At 38.8% G+C, this 25,987-nt stretch overlaps 2 protein-coding genes across 3 annotated transcripts in view; one reads left to right on the top strand and one right to left on the bottom strand.

Annotated features, from left to right (window-relative positions):
• Positions 1-22,162, bottom strand: part of AAGAB (alpha and gamma adaptin binding protein) — a 101,140-nt gene extending 78,978 nt beyond the window's left edge. For both annotated transcript variants that reach the window (XM_060005720.1, XM_060005721.1), the window contains exon 1: positions 21,935-22,162. In XM_060005720.1, the coding sequence (XP_059861703.1) occupies positions 21,935-22,007 (73 nt within the window). In that variant the 5' untranslated portion in view covers positions 22,008-22,162. The remainder of the gene's footprint in view (positions 1-21,934) is intronic.
• Positions 22,163-22,216: 54 nt separating this feature from the next.
• Positions 22,217-25,987, top strand: part of IQCH (IQ motif containing H) — a 209,680-nt gene continuing 205,909 nt past the window's right edge. The window contains exon 1 of the mRNA XM_060003709.1: positions 22,217-22,327. Within this exon, the coding sequence (XP_059859692.1) occupies positions 22,277-22,327 (51 nt within the window). The 5' untranslated portion in view covers positions 22,217-22,276. The remainder of the gene's footprint in view (positions 22,328-25,987) is intronic.

Below are 25,987 nucleotides of genomic sequence, written 5' to 3'. Positions count from 1 at the left end.
AACTCATTCTACGTGGCCACCCTCACCCTCATACCAAAACCAGACAAAGATGTCACAAAGAAAGAAAACTACAGGCCAACATCACTGATGAATATAGATGCAAAAATCCTCAACAAAATACTAGCAAACAGAATCCAATAGCACATTAAAAGGATCATACACCATGATCAAGTGGGGTTTATCCGAGGAATGCAAGGATTCTTCAATATATGCAAATCAATCAATGTGACAAATCATATTAACAAACTGAAGGAGAAAAACCATATGATCATCTCAATAGATGCAGAAAGAGCTTTCGACAAAATTCAACACCCATTTATGATAAAAACCTTCCAGAAAGTAGGCAGAGAGGGAACTTACCACAACATAATAAAGGCCATATATGACAAACCCACACCAAACATTGTTTTCAATGGTGAAAAACTGAAACCATTTTCACTAAGATCAGGAACAAGACAAGGTTGTCCACTCTCACCACTATTATTCAACATAGCGTTGGAAGTTTTAGGCACAGCAATCAGAGAAGAAAAAGAAATAAAAGGAATACAAATTGGAAAAGAAGAAGTAAGCTGTCACTGCAGATGACACGATACTATACATGAAGAATCCTAAAGATGCTACCACAAAAGTACTAGAGCTAATCAATGAATTTGGTAAAGTTGCAGAATACAAAATTAATGCACAGAAATCTGCATTCCTATACACTAATGATGAAAAATCTGAAAGAAAAATTAAGGAAACACTCCCGTTTACCATTGCAACAAAAAGAATAAAATACATAGGAATAAACGTACCTAAGGAGACAAAAGACCTGTATGCAGAAAACTATAAGACACTGATGAAAGAAATTAAAGATGATGCAAACATATGGAGAGATATACCATGTTCTTGGATTGGAAGAATCAACATTGTGATAATGACTCTACTACCCAAAGCAATCTACAGATTGAATGCAATCCCTATCAAACTACCAATGGCATTTTTCACAGAACTAGAACAAAATATTTCACAATATGTATGGAAACACAAAAGACCCCGAATAGCCAAAGCAATCTTGAGAAAGAAAAATGGGGCTGTAGGAATAAGGCTCCCAGACTTCAGATTATACTACAAAGCTACAGTAATCAAGATGGTATGGTACTGGCACAAAAACAGAAATATAGATCAATGGAACAAGATAGAAAGCACAGAGATAAACCCAGGCACATATGGTTCAACTTACTTCTGATAAAGAAGGCAAGAATATACAATGGAGAAAAGACAGCCTTTTCAATAGGTGGTGCTGGGAATACTGGACAGCTACACGTAAAAGAATGAAATTAGAACACTCCCTAACACCATATACAAAAATAAACTCAAAATGGATTAAAGACTTAAAAGTAAGGCCACGCACTATAAAACTCTTAGAGGAAAACATAGGCAGAACACTCTATGACATAAATCACAGCAAGATACTTTTTAACCCACCTCCTAGAGAAATGGAAATAAAAACAAGAATAAACAAATGGGACCTAATGAAACTTAAAAGCTTTTGCACAGCAAAGGAAACCATAAAGAAGACGAAAAGACAACCCTCAGAATGGGAGAAAATATTTGCCAATGAAACAACTCACAAAGGATTAATCTCCACAATTTACAAGCAGCTCAAGCAGCTCAGTACCAAAAAAACAAACAACCCAATCCAAAAATGGCAGAAAACCTAAACAGACATTTCTCCAAAGAAAATATACAGATTGCCAACAAACACATGAAACAATCTTCGACATCACTAATCATTAGAGAAATGCAAATTAAAACTACAATGACACATCAATGAGTACTCACCAGAACTACTGCCACCACTGTCTTTGTCCGCGCAGTGAACCACAGCCACCCCCGCCTCTGCAAGAGACCCTCCAATACTAGCAGGAGGTGGGTCAAAAAGGATCTTGCTGAGTCACTCCCATGAGAAAACTTGCACATTCCTCTTAGATAGCCTCATCCACCAGAGGGCAGACAGCAGAAGCAAGAAGAACTACAATCCTACAGCCTGTGGAACAAACACCACATTCACAGAAAGACAAGGTGAAAAGTCAGAGGACTATGTACCAGATGAAGGAACAAGATAAAACCCCAGAAAAACAACTAAATGAAGTGGAGATAGGCAACCTTCCAGAAAAAGAATTCAGATTAATGATAGTAAAGATGATCCAAGACCTCGGGAAAAGAATGGAGGCAAAGATTGAGAAGATGCAAGAAATATTTATCAAAGACCTAGAAGAATTAAAGAACAAACAAACAGAGATGAACAATACAATAACTGAAATGAAAACTACACTAGAAGGAATCAATAGCAGAATAACTGACGCAGAAGAACAGATAAGTGACCTGGAACACAGAATGGTAGAATTCACTGCTGTGGAACCAAATAAAGAAAAAAGAATGAAAAGGAATGAAGACAGCCTAAGAGACCTCTGGGACAACATTAAACGCAACAACATTCGCATTATAGGGGTCCCAGAAGGAGAAGAGAGGAAGGACTAGAGAAAATATTTGAAGAGATTATAGTCAAAAACTTCCCCAACATAGGAAAGGAAATAGCCACCCAAGTCCAGGAAGCACAGCGAGTCCCATACAGGATAAACCTAAGGAGAAACACGCCAAGACACATAGTACTCAAATTGGCAAAAATTAAAGACAAAGAAAAATTATTGAAAGCAGCAAGGGAAAAACGACAAATAACATACAAGGGAACTCCCATAAGGTTAACAGTTGATTTCTCAGCAGAAATTCTACAAGCCAGAAGGGAGTGGCATGATATACTTAAAGTGATGAAAGGGAAGAACCTACAACCAAGATTACTCTACCTGGCAAGGATCTCATTCAGATTCAATGGAGAAATCAAAAGCTTTACAGACAAACAAAAGCTAAGAGAATTCAGCACCACCAAACCAGCTCTACAACAAATGCTAAAGAAACTTCTCTAAGTGGGAAACACAAGAGAAAAGGACTTACAAAAACAAACCCAAAACAATTAAGAAAATGGTCACAGGAACATACATATCGATAATTACGTTAAACGTGAACGGATTTCATGCTCCAACCAAAAGACACTGGCTTGCTGAATGGATACAAAAACAAGACCCGTATATATGCTGTCTACAAGAGACCCATTCAGACCTAGGGACACATACAGACTGAAAGTGAGGGGATGGAAAAAGATAGTCCATGCAAATGGAAATCAAAAGAAAGCTGGAGTAGCAATACTCATATCAGATAAAATAGACTTTAAAATAAAGAATGTTGCAAGAGACAAGGAAGGACACTACATAATGATCAAGGGATCAATCCAAGAAGAAGATATAACAATTATAAATATATATGCACCCAACATAGGAGCACCTCAACACATAAGGCCACTGCTAACAGCTATAAAAGAGGAAATCGACAGTAACACAATAACAGTGGGGGACTTTAACACCTCAGTTGCACCAATGGACAGATCATCCAAAATGAAAATAAATAAGGAAACACAAGCTTTAAATGACAAAACAGACCAGATAGATTTAATTGATATTTATAGGACACTCCATCCCCAAACAGCAGATTACACTTTCTTCTCAAGTGCGCACAGAACATTCTCTAGGATAGATCACATCTTGGGTCACAAATCAAGCCTCAGTAAATTTAAGAAAATTGAAATCATATCAAGCATCTTTTCTGACAACAACGCTATGAGATTAGAAAGGAATTACAGGGGAAAAAAGTAAAAAATACAAACACATGGAGGCTAAACAATACGTTACTAAATAACCAAGAGATCAATGAAGAAATCAAAGAGGAAATCAAAAAATACCTAGAGACAAATGACAATGAAAACACAATGATCCAAAACCTATGGGATGCAGCAAAAGCAGTTCTAAGAGGGAAGTTTATAGCTATACAAGCCTACATCAACAAACAAGAAAAATCTCAAACAATCTAAACTTACACCTAAAGGAACTAGAGAAAGAAGAACAAACAAAACCCAAAATTAGCAGAAGGAAAGAAATCATAAAGATCAGAGCAGAAATAAATAACATAGAAACAAAGAAAACAACAGCAAAAGTCAATAAAACTAAAAGCTGGTTCTTTGAGAAGATAAACAAAATTGATAAACCATTAGCCAGACTCATCAAGGAAAAGAGGGAGAGGACTCAAATCAATAAAATTTGAAATGAAAAAGGAGAAGTTACAACAGACACCGCAGAGATACAAAGCATCAAGAGACTCTACAAGCAACTCTATGCCAATAATATGGACAACCTGGAAGAAATGGACAAATTCTTAGAAAGGTATAACCTTCCAAGACTGATCCAGAAAGAAATAGAAAATATGAACAAACCAATCACAAGAAATGAAACTGAAACTGTGATTAAAAATATTCCAACACACAGAAGTCCAGGACCAGACAGCTTCACAGGTGAATTCTATCAAACATTTAGAGAAAAGCTAACACCCATCCTTCTCAAACACTTTCAAAACACTGCAGAGGAAGGAACACTCCCAAACTCATTCTATGAGGCCATCACCCCGATACCAAAACCAGACAAAGATACTACAAGAAAAGAAAATTACAGATGAATATCATTGATGAATATAGATGCAAAAATCCTCAACGAAATACTAGCAAACAGAATCCAACAACACATTAAAAGGATCACACACCATGATCAAGTGGGATTTATCCCAGGGATGCAAGGATTCTTCAATATACGGAAATCAATCAATGTGATACACCATATTAACAAATTGAAGGATTAAAACCATATGATCATCTCAATAGATGCAGAAAGAGCTTCTAACAAAATTTAGCACCCATTTATGATAAAAAAAAATCTCCAGAAAGTGGGCATAGAGGGAAACTACTTCAACATAATAAAGACCATATACGACAAACCCACAGCAAACATCATTCTCAGTGGTGAAAAACTGAAAGCATTTCCTCTAAGATCAGGAACGAGACAAAGATGTCCACTGTCACCACTATTATTCAACATAGTTTTGGAAGTCGTAGCCACCGCAATCACAGAAGAAAAGAAATAAAAGGAATACAAATTGGAAAAGTAGAAGTAAAACTGTCACTGTTTGCAGATGACATGATAGTGTACACAGAATCCTAAAGATGCCACCAGAAAACTACTAGAGCTAATGAATGAATTTGGTAAAGCTGCAGGATACAAAACTAATACACAGAAATCTCTTGTATTCTTAAACACTAATGATGAAAAATCTGAAAGAGAAATTAAGGAAACACTCCCATTAACCACTGCAACAAAAAGAATAAAATACCTAGGAATAAACCTACCTAGGGAGACAAAAGACCTGTATGCAGAAAACTATAAGACAATGATGAAAGAAATTAAAGATGATACCAACAGATGGAGAGATATACCATGTTCTTGGATTGGAAGAATCAATATTGTGAAAATGACTATACTACCCAAAACAATCTACAGATTCAGTGCAATCTCTATCAAATTACCAATGGCATTTTTTACAGAACTCGAACAAAAAGTCTTAAAATTTGTATGGAGACATAAAAGACCCCAAGTAGCCAAAGCAGTCTTGAGGGAAAAAAACGGAGCTGCAGGAATCAGACTCCCTGACTTCAGACTATACTACAAAACTACAGCAATCAAGACAATATGGTACTGGCACAAAAACAGAAACACAGATCAATGGAACAAGATAGAAAGCTCAGAGATAAACCCATGCAACTATAGTCAACTAATCTATGACAAAGGAGGCAAGGATATACAGTGGAGAAAAGACAGTCTCTTCGATATACAGTGGAGAAAAGACAGTCTCTTCAATAAGTGGTGCTGGGAAAACTGGACAGCTACATGTAAAAAAATGAAACTAGAACACTCCCTAACACCACACACAAAAATAAACTCAAAATGGATTAGAGATGTAAATGTAAGAACAGGCACTATAAAACTCTTAGAGGAAAACACAGGAAGAACACTCTTTGACATAAATCACAGCGAGATCATTTTTGATCCACCTCCTAGAGTAATTGAAATAACAACAAAAGTAAACAAATGGGACCTAATGAAACTTCAAAGCTTTTGCACAGCAAAGAAAACCATAAAGAAGACGAAAAGCCAACCCTCAGAATGGGAGAAAATATTTGCAAATGAATCAACGGACAAAGGATTAATCTCCAAAATATATAAACAGCTCATGCAGCTCAATATTAAAAAAACAACCCAATCCAAAAATGGGCAGAAGACCTAAATATACACTTCTCCAAAGAAGACATACAGATGGCCAAGAAGCACATGAATAGCTGGTCAACATCACTAATTATTAGAGAAATGCAAATCAAAACTACAATGAGGTATCACCTCACACCAGTTAGAATGGGCATCATCAGAAAATCTACAAACAATAAATGCTGGAGAGGGTGTGGAGAAAAGGGAACCCTCTTGCACTGTTGGTGGGAATGTAAATTGATACAGCCACTATGGAGAACAGTACGGAGGCTCCTTAAAAAACTAAAAATAGACCTACCATATGATCCAGCAATCCCACTACTGGGCATATACCCAGAGAAAACCATAATTCAAAAAGATACATGCACCCCAATGTTCACTGCAGCACTATTTACAATAGCCAGGTCATGGAAGCAACCTAAATGCCCATCGACAGACAAATGAATAAAGAAGATGTGGTACATATATACAATGGACTATTACTCAGCCATAAAAAGGAATTAAATTGGGTCATTTGTTGAGATGTGGATGGATCTAGAGACTGTCATACAGAGTGAAGTAAGTCAGAAAAAGAAAAACAAATATCGTATATTAACGCATGTATGTGGAACCTAGAAAAATGGTACAGATGAACTGGTTTGCAGGGTAGAAGTTGAAACACAGATGTACAGAACAAACATATGGACACCAAGGGGGGAAAGCCACGGCATGGTGGGGGTGGTGGTGTGATGAATTGGGCAATTGGGATTGACATGTATACACTGATGTGTATAAAATTGATGACTAATAAGAACCTGCTGTATAAAAAAATAAAATTTTAAAATTAAAAAAAAACAAAACAAAACTACAGTGAGGTATCACCTCATACCAGTTAGAATGGCCATCATCAAAAATCTACAAACAATAAATGCTGGAGTGGGTGTGGAGAAAAGGGAACCCTCTTGCACTGTTGCTGAGAATGTTAATTGATACAGTCACTATGGAGAACAGTATGGAAGTTCCTTAAAAAACTAAAAATAGAACCTGCATACAACCCAGCAATCCCACTACTGGGAAGATACCCTGAGAAAACCATAATTCAAAAAGAGTCATGTACCACAATGTTCACTGCAGTTCTATTTACAATAGCCAGGACGTGGAAGCAACCTAAGTGTACACTGACAGATGAATGGATAAAGAAGATGTGGGACATATATACAATGGAATATTACTCAGCCATAAAAAGAAATGAAATTGAGTTATTTGTAGTGAGGTGGATGGACCTAGAGTTTGTCATGCAGAGCGAAGTCAGAAAGAGAAAAACTAATACCGTATGCTAGTACATATATATGGAATCTAAAAAAAAAAAAAAAAAGGTTCTGAAGAACCTAGGGATGGGACAGGAATAATGATGCAGATGTAGAGAATGGATTTGAGGACACAAGGAGGGGGAAGGGTAAGCTGGGACGAAGTGAGAGTGGCATGGACTTATATATACACTACCAAATGTAAAATAGATAGCTAGTGGGAAGCAGCCACATAGCACAGGGACATCAGCTCAGTGCTTTGTGACCACCTAGAGGGGTGAGATAGGGAGGGTGGGAGGGAGACGCAAAAGGGAGGAGATATGGGGATATATGTATATATATAGCTGATTCACTTTGTTATAAAGCAGAACCTAACACACCATTGTAAAGTAATTATACTCCAATAAAGATGTTTAAAAAAAAAAAAAAAGAACTGGTCTGCCGAAAGTAAAACCTCTTTTTTAACCAAAAAATTAAATTTCAAATAAATTTAAGACTTTACCTTTGACATAAGGCCCCTTTTGAAACTAACTTTCTAAAATTTTTCACCAAAACCAGAATTGTTACTCTTAAATTAACAGGTCTGTGCCAATATTTGAAAATCTGAGTTTACCTTGTCTCTTTAAGAAATCAGTAGTTCTTTCTGCTTAATTTCTACCTTAAGTTATAGTCTTTTATTAATTATTAATCAATCCCATAGCAGCCAGCTGCAGTGCCCCTCATAATGGAGCTTAGGTAAGAAATAACCAGGAAGAACACATAAGTTATTAAAATCAAAGATTCTGCTTTCATGTAAATGTCTCATAGAAAAAAAAACTCAGATTGAAGTCTATGTTGCATCCAAAGCTAACGTTTCAAACTTCAAGCAAGTGGCATAGCAATATGCCGATATGGAAGAAGGAAAACTGAACCAAGGAGAGTAGCAAAAAATGTATAAACTGATTTCTTTTTTAAGGGTAGGAGGAGCCACCACATGGAATCAGTCTTCATTCACGGGTAAATTTTTAAAATAATGAATTGACTTTTTTTTTAAGTGGGGAGCACAAAGAGTACAACAATGAACTCACTGTTTTTAAGGGGCAAGTAGAAGGAGCACGGGACTAGTACTCCCACCAGCACCACAGCCAGTTCTTGATATTTCCTAGGCTGGTTGTATTGTTAGAAACTGGAATAAAATGTGGGTTACACTTTTTTCAAGTCAGTGTCTTCGACTAACATGAAAAAATTAAATCAATGAAGATGTCATATATTTACTTACAAACTGCAATTCAGACTATTTGGATCCATTAAGGATGGTTCATTTTATTAATCAATGTCTAGAATACCAGAGGATAAACCAATGTGTTACTCAGAGCTCTTAAAACTTCAATTACATACTGTGGTTGATTTTCAAGTGAGAAGATATTTACTTAACACGTACAAAGAAGCTATTTCTTTCTCTTTTCTCTAAATCTAAATGAGAATAGAACCAATAAATTGGGAAAATGAATTTTACCTTTCAAAGTTTTAGCAGCTCAGTGGTCTTTTGTTTTGTTTTGTTTTCATTCTTTGTGCTGCCTAAAAGAATTTGATAGGTCAATTTACTTATCAGATTTTTTTTAACATTTTATGTCTAATCAGATACTTTCAGTGAGGCTGCATGTGGGCTTTATTATTACATCTGTGCCATATTAGAACTAGAGAGAAAAAAGTGAAGATTGGCTCTTTCTAGTTCTTATCATCAACATCATAATGTAGAGTTTAATTTAAAAAACGTAAATGTCTACACTAAATACAGCTTTTCTCCCTCATCCTTTGTATTTGGTTTCAAACGTTTAACAAGTTTATTCCTCTCCAAATTAAAACAAAAATCACTCAAATGCTGGTGCACATGGCTAAGAGTTTCCAGAGATCAGTCAGTATAATTCACTCATTTCACAGATAAGAAAACTGAGGGCCAGAAAAAAGAAGCCACTTGCCTAATAGGAGCAGAGCCTAAAACGGAATTCAGGTCACCAGCATTCTTTCCTACTCTACTGTGGTGCATTACAGGTTACAATACTTAGCGTTTGAGCTAGGTCACACTCAAGTGTCTAACGGTCACAGCCAAAACTAACCTATGGACCTAAGCATCCTCTTCCCTTCCATGAAAACCAAAAGTAATAGCTGGAATGAGGGTACCAAAAGATGTGACCCCACAGTACAACTAACCCATCAGAAAACTGTTGATGGGTTTCAGGTAGTTTTATGTCAAAAGTGAGTCATAGTGATCTTGTGGGAGTTTTCTGCCAGACAGACTTCCTAGAAAAACCTGCCACGGCCTCTCTTCTCTGCCCTGCACTAAACTGAATTTTGATGTAGTCAAAATGATGCACAAATACAATCAAGAGCAGCTTCTCCCTCCTCCTGCCATTCACTCTGCTGGCAGCCACCTGGTGGAGCTGTAATACATCATTTTTTAAGAGACAAATACTAGATGATTCATTGCCAACTATGTTATTATGAATGGTTTCACAGCTTAAAATAGTTAATTCATAGTGTTTTCAGATGAGAAGTGAAACGTCAACTCAGTTCCAGTAGCAAGTGTAAACCTTTCCCCCAGCTTTAAGTACAAGTATAAATCTCCTTTCCTGTTTGAGAAACTGTTACATAGCCATCAATTCTCCAGCAACTCCTACTTACTTCTCACATCCTTGGTGATCTTATTTCCCCTACAGTCCCTCCCACTCGGCAAGTTACTGAAGAGATTCCAAAGTTGAAGAAAGCTGCAAGCCAAGGAAGCATTTCAGGTCAGTGACCCAGCAACTCCCTCTTCTTCTTGCCCTTCTTTCTACTACTCCGTCTCTCCTGATGTTTCTTCCCTCAGAAAAAGGTTAATTTGGAAAGCAATCATTAAAGAAAGAGGCAAGAAGCTTTCTGAGGTTCCAAGGCAAATTCACAAAACAGCACAAATACCCAATTTCATACATGCATATATATAAATACAATCCTTACCTTACCCCCTCACCTATCTACCCCAGCCAAAAAAGACCAAATCAGTGCATTCTAAACCCAAGGAACTGATACTATTTTAGATTATTCATATCTCCTTCAGTTGCAGAATTAAAGACACTTTTTTTTTTTTTAAATACTTCTGAGCACTAATAGCTGTGAAGTTGTGGCTTGGCACACCAATTAGATTTTCTTTTCTTTTTTTTTTAAACATTCTTTTTTTTATATATATTTATTTTATTTATTTTTTGGCTGTGTTGGGTCTTTGTTGAGGTACACAGGCTTCTCATTGCGGTGGCTTCTCTTGCTGTGGAGCATGCGCTCTAGGCGCGCAGGCTTCAGTAGTTGTGGTGCGCAGGCTTCAGTAGTTGTGGCACGCAGGCTCTAGAGTGCAAGCTCAGTAGTTGTGGTGCACGGGCTTCTCACTGCAGTGGTTTCTCTTGTTGCGGAGCACAGGCTCTAGGCGCACGGGCTTCAGTAGTTGTGGCACGCAGGCTCAGTAGTTGTGGCTCACGGGCTCTAGAGCATGGGCTCAGTAGTTGTGGTGCACGGGCTTAGTTACTCTGCAGCATGTGGGATCTTCCCGGACCAGGGCTCGAACCCATGTCCCCTGCATTGGCAGGTAGATTCTTAACCACTGCGCCACCAGTGGAAGCCCTAAAGACACTTTTAATACTGGTAGAATTAATGTGCACTTAATTAATCATGACACTGATTAAGTGATTTGTGACATTGATTTGTGAAGAGTTGTCCAGTGGTTAAATCATATTTTCTATGCCCTGAGGGAAGTGACAGCTGCCACCTCAAATCAAGACGATCCTTCTAGAAAGCAGCACTCTTCTAAGAATACAGTTGGTTTTATTCTTTCTCATAGACCTGAAACTGCCTTTGCAGCCAGACATCATAACCTCCCACCCCCGATACCAGTGTCTTTCATGGTACCCACTCCTCTGGGGGACCCACAGTTCCTTCCCCTTCCCTTTGTGATGGCAGCACTACTAACCAGAAAAGGCCAGAAAAGAGAGACAGCACAGACCTGGGGTCACAGGGACCTGCATTTGAATGCTGGCCCTCAGTGAGAATGACAAATTAATCTCTCTGTGAGTCATCTCCTCGGCTGCAACAGGGGACAAAAACACTCCTCAAATGGCTCCTTGAAGATTAAATAAAACAATGCCCAAGAAGCGCAGGTGGGCGCCGGGCACAGAGCAGGCCCTCAGTAAAGTTCACGTCCTCCTCCCCAGCTTAGTTTCCTGCACGTGTGTCAGCACTCCTGCCTCTAAGAGGACAGGTTACACATGTGTTGAGGAGTTAGTAAGAAACATTACAATTAGGAAATAACTAAGCTGCTCTGGCCCCTCCCTTCCCAAAGTATGCCTTCTCCAAATTTTTCTTTGCCATTGTTAAGGCTCAGACTGAGACAGAAGAGAAAGCAATTAGGAAAAGTATAGGAGGCAGTAGAGTCTGACGTCAGTTGGAGAAAGTAGCTATTATGAAAGAAAAGAATTGAGCAAAATGTGATTTGGAAAAACATATGACAGCCAGAATTTTCATTAAACAGCAAGGAGGAAAGACAAAGAGGGACCTTTAAAAATCATAATGGTTCCAGGACTTCCCTGGTGGCACAGTGGTTAAGAATCCACCTGCCAATGCAGGGGACATGGGTTCGAGCCCTGGTCCAGAAGATCCCACACGCGTAGAGCAGCTAAGCCCGTGTGCCACAACTACTGAGCCTGCGCTCTACAGCCCTCGAGGCACAACTACTAAAGCCCACGCACCTAGAGCCCGTGCTCCACAACAAGAGAAGCCATTGCGATGAGAAGCCCGTACACCCCAACAAAGAGTAGTCCCTGCTCACCACAAATAGAGAAAGCCCGCGCACGGCAACCAAGACCCAAGGCAGCCAAAAATAAATAAATAAATAAATTTATAAGAGAAAAAAAAATCATAATGGTTCCATATTGTTGCAACCAGTGACCATTTCATAGCTACAATTTCATGAGAACACCATACAAGGTGGGTGCTACTCTATCCAAAACTCTATAACAGTTATTAACTACCAGATTATTCCCCAAGTACTAGGAGCAGATCATACTGCTGCAGTGTAAAGGGCCTTTGGAGCCTGTATGCCATTTAAAGGTTAAAACTGCAAGGTTAGGGCTGGGACTTTACAGAGACAAATGTCAGGAAATTCTTATCTGTGATTCTCTGAGTAATCATCCTGCAGCCTCCTGGTACATGTATATACAATATCTGTCTCCGTGTATATGACAGATCCATCAGTGGAGCAGTATGCAGTGGCTGAGAAGAGGAACTGGATTGAGTTAGAGCAACATACCCCTGCTTTAACAGGAGTACAGCAATTCTGGTTTGCTTACAACACTTAATTGCCTTTTCCTCACACACTCCTCTCTGGTCACTCTGTAAATTCACATTGCCACATGCTTTGGGGCTTTTTGTATCACAGTGGAAAAGTTTTAAAAGTTTAAGCAGAGGAAATCCAACTCAGCCCTCCTCCTTTTCGTCAAGTTCGCTTTCTCCCAATAGCTGTCTGGACTTGGTCACCACATCTTCATGTTAAAATGACTGAGGGTGGGGGTGTGGTGGGGGAGGGTACACGGTCTCTGCTTTGCCCTTAGAAGACCAACGTGAGAGACCAACATGCACAAAAGACAAAGGAAGAAGCTGGCAGCCAGGGGAGACAGAATGTGGAGAAGTGCTCTACGAGGGCCAAGAAGAACCATCAGCCTCTAAACTTCATGGGCTGCATGCAAAGACCACTTTATCAGTCCCAGTGGCACAGCTGATGGACAATTCCCACTCATATTTGGGGGAAAGGGGGGACTTCTTTGGATTCCATTACTATCACTTATTTATTGGAATCATACGTCCAGATATCACCTAAAGCAGTGGCTCTTTATGGGGAGGTGATTTTGTCTCCCAGGGCACATGTCAACATCTAGAGACATTTTTGGTTGTCAAAAGCGAGGAGATGCTACTGGCACCTAGTGGGCAGAGGCCAAGAATACAATGCACAGGACAGCCCCACACAACAGAGAATTACTCAGCCCAAAATGTCAACAGAAACCCTGATCTAAAGCAAACAAACTTGTGGAACTGACCTGACTGTATTCATGAAACAAAATAAAAGTTGTGGAATGCAAATTTGGTTTTATTCTTTCTCATAGAACTGAAACTAGCCTTTTACAGGCAGGCACCATAACCTCCCACCACAGACATAAATGCCTTTCATTTGCATCTGATAAAAATCCATCTCAAATGTATTCTTTAATTATTTTAACCATAAAAATTATCTGGCAATTAATCTCAGATGCTTTGAAAATAATTTATAAATGGTGATTTTCTGAAGAACACGTAAGTCTAAACAGGGCAATTATGAGATGAAAGTAATTTTCATATTCAACTGGTAATGTTTTATAAACAAATCAGCATTAAGTAATAAAACTTCACAAAAAATGTCAATGTCTGCTCAGGTTGACAATAGAATCTGCAGCAGATGCTAACTTATTCTGAAAGAAGGTAACCATGTCTAAGACGAATTTTCCAAAACAGAGTAAATTTAATGAAGAACATTTATTTTGTAGCTCCTGTATGTAAATACTGAAAATAAGCTTGGTCCGATGGAAAACGTTACAAAGCTAACAGACCCAACATCCCAGTATCCAAAAGGTCCTTCCAGATGGGTTAAAATCGTGCTTGGAGAACACACAGTCAAAGGATAATGGAAAAAGAAAACACTGATAAACTGGACTCCATCAAAATTTAAAACTTTTGCATTTCAAAAGATACCATCAAGAAAACCAAAAGATAAGCCACAGAATGGGAGAAAATATTTGTAAATTACGTACATGATAAGGAACTTGTGTCCAGAATATATAAAGTACCCTTACAACTCATTAATAAGAAGACAAAAAAAAATTTTTTTAATGGGAGAAAGCAAGACATGGAAACAACCCAAGTGCCCATCAACAGATGATTGGCTTAACAAGATGTAATATATACACACAGTGGAATATTACTCAGCCGTAGAAAGGAATGAAATACTGACATTTGCAGCAACATGGATGGACCTAGAGAATATTATACTTAGTGAAGTAAGTCAGACAAAGACAAATTTTACATGATACCACTTATACGGGGAATCTAAAAAATAATACGAATGAATCTATGTACAAAACAGAAACAGACTCACAGACACAGAAAACAAACTTATGGTTACCAAAGGGGAAAGGGACAAATTAGGAGCACAGGATTAACAGATACAAACTACTATACATAAAATAGATAAGCAACAAGATAGCACAGGGAATTACACTCAATATCTTATCATAACCTATAACGGAAAATAATCTGAAATATATATATATATACACACACATATATATATCTGAATCACTTTGTTGTACACCTGAAACTAACACAATATTGTAATTCAACTATACTTCAATTTCTTTTTAAATGAGCAAAAGATTTGAATAGACTTTTCACCAAAGATATATGAATGGACTATATACACATGAAAAGATTCTCAACATCACTAGTTACTAAGAAAATGCAAATAAAAACCACGAGACACTACCTCACCCCAACTATATAAATGAAAATACAGACAATTAACAAGTGTTGTCAAAAATGTGGAGAAATCGAAACCCTCATACGTTGCTGATGGGAAAGGTAAAATGGTACAGCCACTCTGAAAAAGTCCAGCAGTTTCGTAAAATAGTATACAATAGTTTCTTAGCATGCCCATAATAACATTATTCATAATAGCCAAAAAGTGGAAACAACCAAATGTCTATCATCAGATGAATGGATAAACAAAATGTGGTCTCTCCATACAATGGAATACCAAGTACATGCTTACAGCAGGGGTGAATCTCAAAAACATCAAGCTAAGTAAAAGAAGCCAGACACAACAGACCACATTTCATATGATTTCTTTTATATAAAATGTCCAGAAAAGGCAACTCTATAGAGACAGAAAGTACATTAGTGCTTGCCCAGAGCTGGGATGGGAATGAGGAATGACTGCTAATAGGTAGTAGGTCTCCTTCTAGAATGACAGAAATTTTCTACACTTAAAACAGGTTTTAAGATTTTATGGTATTTAAATTACACCCCAAAGCTGCTTTAAAAAAAATCACTTTATTGACAAGGTAGGCAATTGAGGCACAGGTTTTAGATACTGAGAACAATGATGGCACATGTAAAGACAGTAAGTATTTGTGCAATGAAAAGTTAATGTGCTTAAAATCAGATACCTAGGAAGAGGATAGAACTCAGCACTCAATTCACAAATTTTTTTCCTCACAAAAGTCCTGAACAACCCCAGCAGAATTCAGACAGAATGGCAATTCTCTTATATCAGCATAACAGTGCTCTTTATTACCAAATGATCACACATTTTCCTGCTCTGAGCATACTGATTTTGATCCAGGTACGATACCACTTTACCCCACCTCTGTGTTGAACCAGCCTTCAGGTCTGTGTGGAAAATTAAACACTAAAAAGGTTATTTGTTACTGAATCTAAAACATCACAAAGGCTCTTTAAGAGTTTCACAACTGTCCTCTCTGTCTTAACGTACCTTAGTCTTGCTTCCTGGATAAGTAATTCTCAGAGAGGTATTTGTGGTATCTGTGTGCACTGGCTCCAACACAAATACAACGTCGTGTCCAGATCCTCATTCTTGCCAGACATATTTAAAACAGTTTTCATACTTTAACCTTTTTTTAAAAATGGTTTTATATCAGATTTCATTATTTACTGAGTGTCATTACTTGCTGAGGAATTATACAGAGCAAAAGGCAGCAAGCTGTTTAAACCAAATGACCACTGCATATTTTCTGGATGTTTTTTATCTTTTGCTACATAAAAATAAGCAGTTAGGTGGCCCAGAAATAAAGGCCTGGGTCTAGATACACTCAGAATCCTCCAGGATGATACAATACTTTCAGTATCATAAACGGTTTTGTGCAACGTCGGCTGATGTGTAATACTTCCCCACTGCTCTCTACCCCATTACTGGAATGCCATTTACTGGGAAGACAAACACCTTATAATCATTTAACTCTTCAATAACAGCTAAAAGATTAGTCTAACACTTCACACAAATTCTCTACTCGACCGATAAAAGAAAAACAAAAACAAATTGGGCACCAATAGAGGAATTTTCATTTTTTATTAGCTTACGGTAGTTCATCTACTAAGGCTCCAACTACCATGAAAGAAAAGGTATAAACTCATTTTGAACCATAGAAGTTCTCACTGTAGTAGTGAAATCTTCTACTGTAATTTCTCCTATCCCTAAATTCACCTTGAATACATACAGCTCTGGCCACCAGAAGTTCATCATATTTCACATCATATTTCCCTGGTGGCGCAGGGGTTGAGAGTCCGCCTGCCGATGCAGGGGACGCGGGTTCGTGCCCTGGTCCGGGAAGATCCCACATGCCGCGGAGCGGCTGGGCACGTGAGCCATGGCCACTGAGCCTGCGCGTCCGGAGGCTGTGCTCCGCAATGGGAGAGGCCACAACAGTGAGAGGCCCGCGAACCGCAAAAAAAAAAAAAAAAAAAAAAGAACTAGAATTGAATCTCCAACTTTTATGAGCTGAACCTGAGAAAATCACAACCTCTTTGACCTTTAATTATACATACATACACAAACATACACACACACACAGACACACAGGAAGATAACATGGATGTGTTTTATAAGTCCCTTTGGGTCTGGAGAGAATGTGACTTGTATTTAATCTTAAGGTTGATGACTTAACATCCCTTTTTTAATAAAGATAACAATCTTGAGCCTTCTTTTAATGTTATTTGAAAATTTTAAAATATATGAAGTATCATAGTTAAAAACAAATCAAAGTTCCCCCCTCCCCATTACCATTTGAAATCACTGCTTTAGTCTGACCACTTAATAAATCATTCTGTGATGACAACTCTAGGCCCTCGTGGTAAATCTTGCTGGCCCAATCTTTCTTCCTTTGAAGAAAATAAAGACTTGGAAATATACAATCCAATCAAAGGCAGAGTCCTCCTACCACAACAAAATAAGCAACTTTGCTTAAGCAAAAATTACTACTTATTCCCAGAGTAAAAGGCTCTACTCAGAATACCTCAAGCAGCTGCAGAAAAATGCAAATTAGAAGACCCAAGTTCTTATCCCTATTCTGTCACTAGATAACATTGGCTAAGCTGTACAATAGCCCCTATTGTGAAATAAGAATGTTCTCTTTAGTAAATTACTTTAAGATCCCTTTGTAAATACAGGAGTCTGACAGACCTAGAAACAAACTCCCAGTCTTACAGAAGAATGAATGTTTCCCAAAGCAGCAATGTCATGCCTGATGGCCAGCTTTGCCTGCATAATTCCCCAAAGCCTAGTTTACCCATCATATAATTGAGCTACCTGGTTCCACAGTTTTAGAAACCTGAGGAGCAGCAGATTGTTTCTATGGGTAAATGCATCTGAATTCCAAACACAAAATGTCAAACTCTCTACTACAAGTGGAGTGTCTAACTGCAACTTTAAAATCAGGCTTGATTCTTCAGTTTCCAAAAGATAAACATGAAGCATTATATAATCTAACATAAAAATAACCGATACCGTAGAATTTTACATCTAGAAGGGATGTTAGAGATGATCTGGAACAACCTTTTAATTTTAATGTTAATTCTACATAGCAGGAGTGACTAATATATACAGTGTTTCTACTTTGGGTTCCCTCAATTGAGAAAATAAAAATCCAGACACTGTTAAAAACCATCAGGTATGCACATGCCCTTTTTAAAATACAGGTCCTTTGGGCAAGGATTTTTTTTTTCTCACTTAGAATTAAGACTTCAACCATTCTAAATGGAAATGCGAGCATATTTTAAAACCTTCTTTTGAGTTAATCTTCTCTCTCAGTTCTTCCACCAATGCCACCACCTTAAATACTTCTGATTGCTAAGGAATTCCAACACATTTCAATGAGACAGCCCATGCACACAAATCCCAAATGAGAACATATGCTCCAGCACTTGGTACTTGAGCACTCTAGGCAACTCACCTAGTGCTTCCAAGCCCCGGTTTCTTCATTTATAAAATGGAGAAACCCTGACTCCATGAATTCACAAGGATACAAGAACCAAACTAAATTATGTGAAAACATGTTTGGGAAGAATATTGATATACATATAAATGCTTATTATAAGATCTCCAAATTCCCACATTTCACGAGAAGAAAAAAATTTGCTCCAAATGTTCAGGTGTAGAACCTAAGTGGCTTACAGTTGCTAAGTTAGCATTACATACATTAAAACCAAATGGGATTTTTCTATCTAAAGTTCCTTCTAGGAAAATAGAGTAAGATGTTAAAACTTAGGTATCAACGTTTTGGTATTTCCACAGGTGGAGCACATACTTTCACCACATCCCTCCTGAAGGCAGGAATAGTCTCCTAGTAGTCCTTTCAGCTGCAGTAACTGGCACAGAAACTAGCTCTGTTCTTAATATCAGAATACACTTCTCCAGAATAAAAGTAAAATGTTCATATAAACATATGTGGGGTGGAAAGAGGTCTGGCCTGGGGGGCCAGAGGTCTGGCCTGGGGGGACACTTGCTCTCACACCACACACAGCCTTCCATAAGCATTCTGGGCCTTCATTTCCCTTTAAAAGTCTACACTGGTAATGCCCCTTTTATCTGATGTCAGACATCCACCCAGAATACTGCACATAAAGCCTTTGAGCGACAAAATGAAAAAAGCTTCTCACAAAGTCCACACTTTATCCATAGTAGAGGCCTACTGATTTTTAGTTCATGTATACTTATAATAATAAACTTGGTTATGAAATATTTCCCATTGTTGTTAAAAGCAGTACTTTTTTTATTTTTTTGGCTGCACCACGCAGCATATGGGATCTTAGTTCCCTGACCAGGGATCGAACCCGTGCCCCCTGCATTGGAAGCGTGGAGTCTTAACCACTGGACCACCAGGGAAGTCCCCAAAAGCAGTAAAATAGATCAGATGTCGAAGGAAAGAAACTGGAGAAACCCTAAATGTTCTCCTTCCTGATGCATGGGAAGGAACCAAACCTTCCCAAAAAGGTAAATTAGATTCAATCCAAAATCATATATTGCTTAATGTCACTCAACACTTAAAAGTCATTCATTATGGTAGTCTCCATCTTTTATGCCAAAATTAGACTCAATTTGTGATTAATTTAATTCAATCTTTAATTATGATAAAACAGAATCAATGCTCAGCAAATACTGTACTACATGCTCATACTATCCGTGGTTACCCAAATCATTAACCTGGGAAGAAATGGTAAAAGCCCTCTTTTATAGTTCACTTTTCCTTATTCAAGTAATCTCTTCACTAACTGCTTCTATTTTATTTTTCACTACCTAACATTAATGGAATCACAAAGGAAAGGTCATCTAATTTTAAGCAACACAAAAAGTTATCCAAGAAGCATTTTACATATGGAAATAAAGTGGATTATTTTATTTTACAGAATTAATTTTATTCCCAATGATGCTAATATATTTTAAAGAAGTACAGTGTTACTATTCCACAACTATAGGTAGTCAACTCCTTCAAGGAAGTGACCGTGTCTGCCAATTCTGATCCTTAAAGCACGTGATAACCAAAAGAAAACTTAACAAATATTTCTGAGATTGGCTTTGAAAGGACTTTTATATATCAGTAATGGAAATCCAAATGCATATAATTCCTTTGGAAAGTTAAATACATCAGGATCTTAAGAATTCTGAGCAAATTCTGTTATGTTCTCTAGATGTAATATATGATGGAAACTAATTTACAGTGTAATAGTAGATGAAAAAATCAGATAAAAATAATGAAATATATGTAAAATATGAAAGTATATTTTATATAAATATGTATTTACACAAATCATACACCTTAAATGTGTTATAAATATATAATTTTATACATTTATATATTTAATATTTCAGATACAATATTTTGAATTTTTATATATAAAATGTTAAAATACTACATGTTATATATAAAATATAAAAATTATATATGAAATGTAATTATCAATTTTTTAAAACCTGTGCATTGGGAACAAAACTGTAAGGAGATGCACAGAAATGTTAAGACAGTATTTGTGTTTGGGTGATGAGACCTTGGCTGACATTTTCTTTTCTACATGTGCTAAATCTTACTTAATGGACTATGCGCTACTTTTAGAATAAAACAATTTTCAAAAAGAAAAGAAAGGAAAAAACGGGAAGGAGCACTGATGAGAGATAAGGAAATGGCATAATTAGAGCGGTTAGTTACCACTTAGTGTTATAATTAAGGAACTTTTTATGTGATCACAAATGATAACTAAGTTACAGAACACTTGTGCTGCAGTGACGTCATTTGACAGGTACTACAGGAAGAAGTTACAGTTTATATGATGCTTTACACTTTACAAAATGCTTTCAAAATGTCACATCACCGGTCCTTCAAAGAATCCTGTGAGATAGATTCATATGCCCCATTTTCAGGATCAGGAAACTGAGGGCTAGAGAGAGAATGTGCTTTAATAATAATATCTACCATTTACCGAAAGAGTACTCTGGGTTAAGCACAAAATCCTGTGAAAATTATCACCATATTACAAAGAAAACTGAAGGGCATAGGTTACAGCTGAGAGTCACTGTTCTTACTCGAAGCCACACATTTAAAACAGGAGTCTTGAGTTATAATCAACTTTGCGGAGTTAGTGGAAGAGTTGAGCCTATGCCCCCAGCCCTATGGTTTCTCTACTACACTGGTCTCCCCTCCTCGCCTACGGTTCTTTCAAGAGTGACTTAGTTTGACAACCACTAGGAAGGTCCAAAGGCAAAAGGACTAGGCCCAGTAACAACCAAAAACTAATGTTGGCGGAGGGCCTAGCCTCAGGAGGAAGGCAAGGCACTGAATAACTGCAGAGTGCAGGGGGCAAGTCGAACAAGTCTTAAAATACACATCAAGGGGTAGCCAGAGGAAACACTCTCTACTTCAGGAGCAGGGATGGCAACATAAATCACGATTCCTGCACCTGACACTCGCGTTCCTCGGTACCATTCCCAGAGCGCCTTTCCGGTTCACCTCAAAGGTTGCCCACAACAACCCCTGGGCTGGGGTCCTACTTTACAGAAAAAGCTGGAAGAAACGACATGGCGGGCCGGGCAAACAGAGAAACAACGAATGCAGGAGCTAATGGTGGACACCTGGCGGACTGGGAACCTCGACCACGTCTGAAGGGCACCAGAGGAGTCTCGGGCCACCACCAAGGGGAGCAAGAGGCCAGGGCCCGCGGCGGCGACAGAGGCCCCGAGGGAGGCCGCGGTGCTGGGACTGTCGCCAGCCGAGGCTTGGCGCGGGGCTTGGAAATCGGCCCAGGTGCCTCACTACTCACGCTGGACTAGCCGGTCTGCGGAAAAGGTGGATGAGCAGCTGGTGACTAGCGCACACGGGACGCCCGCAGCCATCTCTGCGCCAGCGAACAGGTTCTGTCCAAGAGCCCCTTCCGCCTTGGGCGATACCACGGCCGCCGGCGCGCGGGGGAGACGCGCAAATGAAGGCGCATTCTCAGAAGGCACGGCCGGCCCTGCCTCCTCCTCCAGCCCCTCTTCCGCTCCCGGCGTGGACCAGGCCGGGCTGCGCGTGGCGTTGCCATGGGGACGAGCTCCCTCCGCAGCAGGTTCCGGCGCCTGGAGACCTCGCCTCCTCCGGGAGGTAGCCCCGCCCGGCTGTAGGCATGGCCCAGGAGACGGAAGACTACGACCCCATCGGATCCATATTAATCCAGGTGGGAAATGGGCCTCACCGTCCCTTCCCAGCTAAGACCCTTCGAGCGAGGCCCAGCAGCGCCCATCCACTCACGCCCGCCCATCCACTCACGCCCACCTTCTTGGAGCGCCGCTCCCACACTGCCTCCAACACACGAGGGGCAGCACCGCTTAGAGAACTCCCAGATATGCCAACCCAGACCTCTCCCGCCAAGCTCACACACCTCCGGAGCCTGAGCCTGGAGGTTGCGCTCTCGAAGCACAACCATTTTGCCTCTGGTAAAACTCCAGGGCCATACACACCACCGGGATCTTTACTTTGGAAAAATGCATCTTACAGTGAGGCACCATTTTTAAGTGTTATGTTCTGAAAATTTTGATCCCATGATGTAGGGAAGTGGAGGAGATACGAATCAGACACATTGGAGAGGTGATAAATCTGGGGAGAAGTTGAAATATGTGAACTGCTTTTCTTAATCACCCCAGTTTTTTTGGATCTAGAAGTCCCTTGCAAATAAATGAGTTCTGGGGATGAAATGTACACCATGGGAATTATAGTTAATAATGCTCTACTGTGTGTTTGAAAGTTGCTAAGAGTAAATCTTAAAAGTTCTCATCACAAGAAAAAAAATTGTAACTATTGACATGTGTGATGATGGATGTTAACTAGACTTACTGTGGTGATCATTTAGCAATATGTACAAATATCAAATCATTATGTTGTATATGTGAAACTAATGTTATATGTCAATTACATCTCAATAAAAAATAATAAATAAAATAGAAATACCTTGCTTGGGAACATACAGATAGAGAAACGTATTGAAGATAAAAGATTGCTAATCAAGTTAAAGTTTTTGAATGTGGAAATGTGACAAACTAAAAAACACAGGGAAGTAACTTTTTCTAATCTGAGGGGGGAAATATCAAGAAAGTATTAACTTCTCCCATATAACTCAGTTTATGACAGTTACACTCAGATTTTTCCAGAATGTTAAAAGTACTTTGTTTTTTCACATTTACATATGATAGTTTTAAAACATTTCCACATATATCGTCACTTTTAACTCTTATATTTACCTCTACTTGACTAAGGCTTGAAGTAATTTGCCTAAGGTCACTCTGTCAGGACTCTACTCAGATCTAAAGGGTCTAGTTTTTCTTCCTGCCATGATTTGGTCTCCTACCTCCCATCTGGGAGACTTCTTTAAGTTCACCTTTTCCAAAATACAAACCCCTAAACTCACCAATTTCATAGACTTCCCCAATATAAATCATACCCAAATCTTCCAACCTCACCTTTTATTATCCTTGCTTTCACCACCACCCTAGAATGAGTTTAGCCAAACTGCCAAGTCTCAGGGAATAGTCTCCACAAGACTGTCCTCACTTAGACACAAGGCACAAGTTCATGGGTCCCTAGAACCATCCTCACTTCAGACCAGCTATTCCTAGACCAGCTAGGAAGCCCTAGCCACCGCACAGTGGCTAATTTGCTAGAGCAACTCACAAAACTCAGGAAAGCACTATGCTTACAATTACAGTGTTTTTATAGCAAAAGGATACAAATTAAAATCAGCTGTGGGAAGAGATGCTTAGGGCACAGTCCAAGAGGGGTCCAAATGGAAAATGGTCCAGCCATTTTCTCCCCATGGAGTCATGGAGGGCATTACCTCCTTCCAGCCATGATATGTGACAATATATACAGATTATTGCCAACTAGAGAAGCTTTCCCAAGACTTTAGTGTCCAGAGTTTTTATTGGAGCTCAATCAAACTGCCCATTTGGCTGACTTTTAGTCTTCAGCCCTTCCCAGAGAGTAGACTAATGATTTCAGTCTAATTCCTCTAAAGATTGGAACTGATACAGTATAGCTCAAAGCCCCCATCATAAAGACATTCCTGTCAAGCAGGACACTTCAGGGGCCTAGAGATCATCACCTCCCAGTATCCAAGGGCAAAGGCCAGACCTCTCTTTGGGAAGAGCTAAGAGAGTCATATCCATGTTGATCAACCCCCCCACTTGCTTAAAAGGGTTACTTCGTATGCACTAAGTGGAGGGCTATGCAGAGAAAGAGAGGCTACAGTTAAACTGATTACTGAGGCTGATCTCTAGATGCAATGTAAAATTCTTCCTGGTACAATGTAGAACATGTATAATAAGGAAACGTGGAAGACCTTCCTTACTTTTTCACTGCATTCTGAGTATTTGTGAGCATATGGCAGCACTCTCAGACATGCCAACATGGGTTCCATTTCTACCTGGGCCTGTGATTTATTTCCTCCAAAGAGCAGTACATCCAGTGAAAAGGATACTTGGTTGGGAGTCAGAATACTGAGGTCTGACCCTGGCGATGACATTGCCAGGTGGGTAACTTTGGGCTAGTCCCTTCATCTCTCTGGGCCTCAGTTTTCTCTTCTGTAGGACACATAGCTTAGATTAGAACTACCGCTGATTCTAAATTGACCCAATTTCCCCAAAACTACATAATTGGTCTTTACTGTAAAGTAGACTTCCTTACTGTTAGCAGAGGTACTTCATTCAAATCTCCACTTGCTTCACCCTAATTTAGTATATTAGGTCTATGTCTCAGTGAGATACATTAAGCAACTCTTTAAACCCATGATTCTCAAAGCGTAGTCCTAGGACCAGCCTCATTAGAAACAGCTGGGAACTTGTGAGAACTGCAAATTCTCAGACCCCACTCCAGACCTAATAAATCAGAATTTCTGAGGGTGGGGCCCAGCAATCTGTTTTTACAAGCCTTTCGGATAAATCTGATGCACCCTCAAGTATGAGAGCTACTACTTTAGATCGTGCTGTAAAATATAAACTGTTGCATGATTTTGAAGAAAAATCACAAGAGCATAGTAGTTACCAGGTATCATGCATGGTTCTAAGTGCTATATATATTTAACTCATCGAACCCTTACAACAAGTCTATCCGATAAGTACTATTATTCTTTCATGTTATGGAAAGGAAACTGATCAAAGATGAGCATTGTGGGTACTCATATACATAGAAAATTCAAGCAATCTTCTTTCATTTTCTATGTAAGAAGTTCTGATTGTGAATATTCTGTCCCAGTCAGATCATATATCAAAGTCCATGTTTTCATTTTTGGTTCAGGAACTATGAGTACCATGCCCACATAGAGCTCTACTGGGCAGCATTTTGTTAGCTACTTAATTTCTTTCACCTTCAAGTGTATAATTCAGACATTTCACAATTTTTTCTGGCTCTTTCCTCAACTGATCAGAATACTGAGGTTTTACTATAGTAATAATAATCATTATAATTAAAATAGTAGCCAGTATTTATTGAGAGCCAGACCCTGTGCTGAGGGCTTAGATAATCTCCTAACAACTACTGTAGTAGGCAGGTTTTATTTTTAGCTGCAGTTTACAGAAGAAGAAACTAAGATACAAAAAGTAAAGTAACTCACCCAGAGTAAGAAATCTGGTGTGTGCTGGTCCTTCAACAGGTTATGGCACATTTGTGAAACAATCTTTAAGAAGTGTGGTGGTGATTCTGGGAGGTCTCCTAGATGGTTTCTTTTATTATTAAGTATTAGAAGCTTTGTGTTTATACTTTATTAATAATAATGTGGTGTCTTTATAGGTTTATAAACACTCGTTTGACCCAACTATTAAACATATGTTTGTGCAACCAGGATTAC

The sequence above is a fragment of the Delphinus delphis genome, chromosome 2 (genome assembly GCF_949987515.2).
Source record: "Delphinus delphis chromosome 2, mDelDel1.2, whole genome shotgun sequence".
Taxonomy (NCBI): Eukaryota; Metazoa; Chordata; class Mammalia; order Artiodactyla; family Delphinidae; genus Delphinus; species Delphinus delphis.
This window is presented reverse-complemented; position numbering and strand designations above follow the sequence as displayed.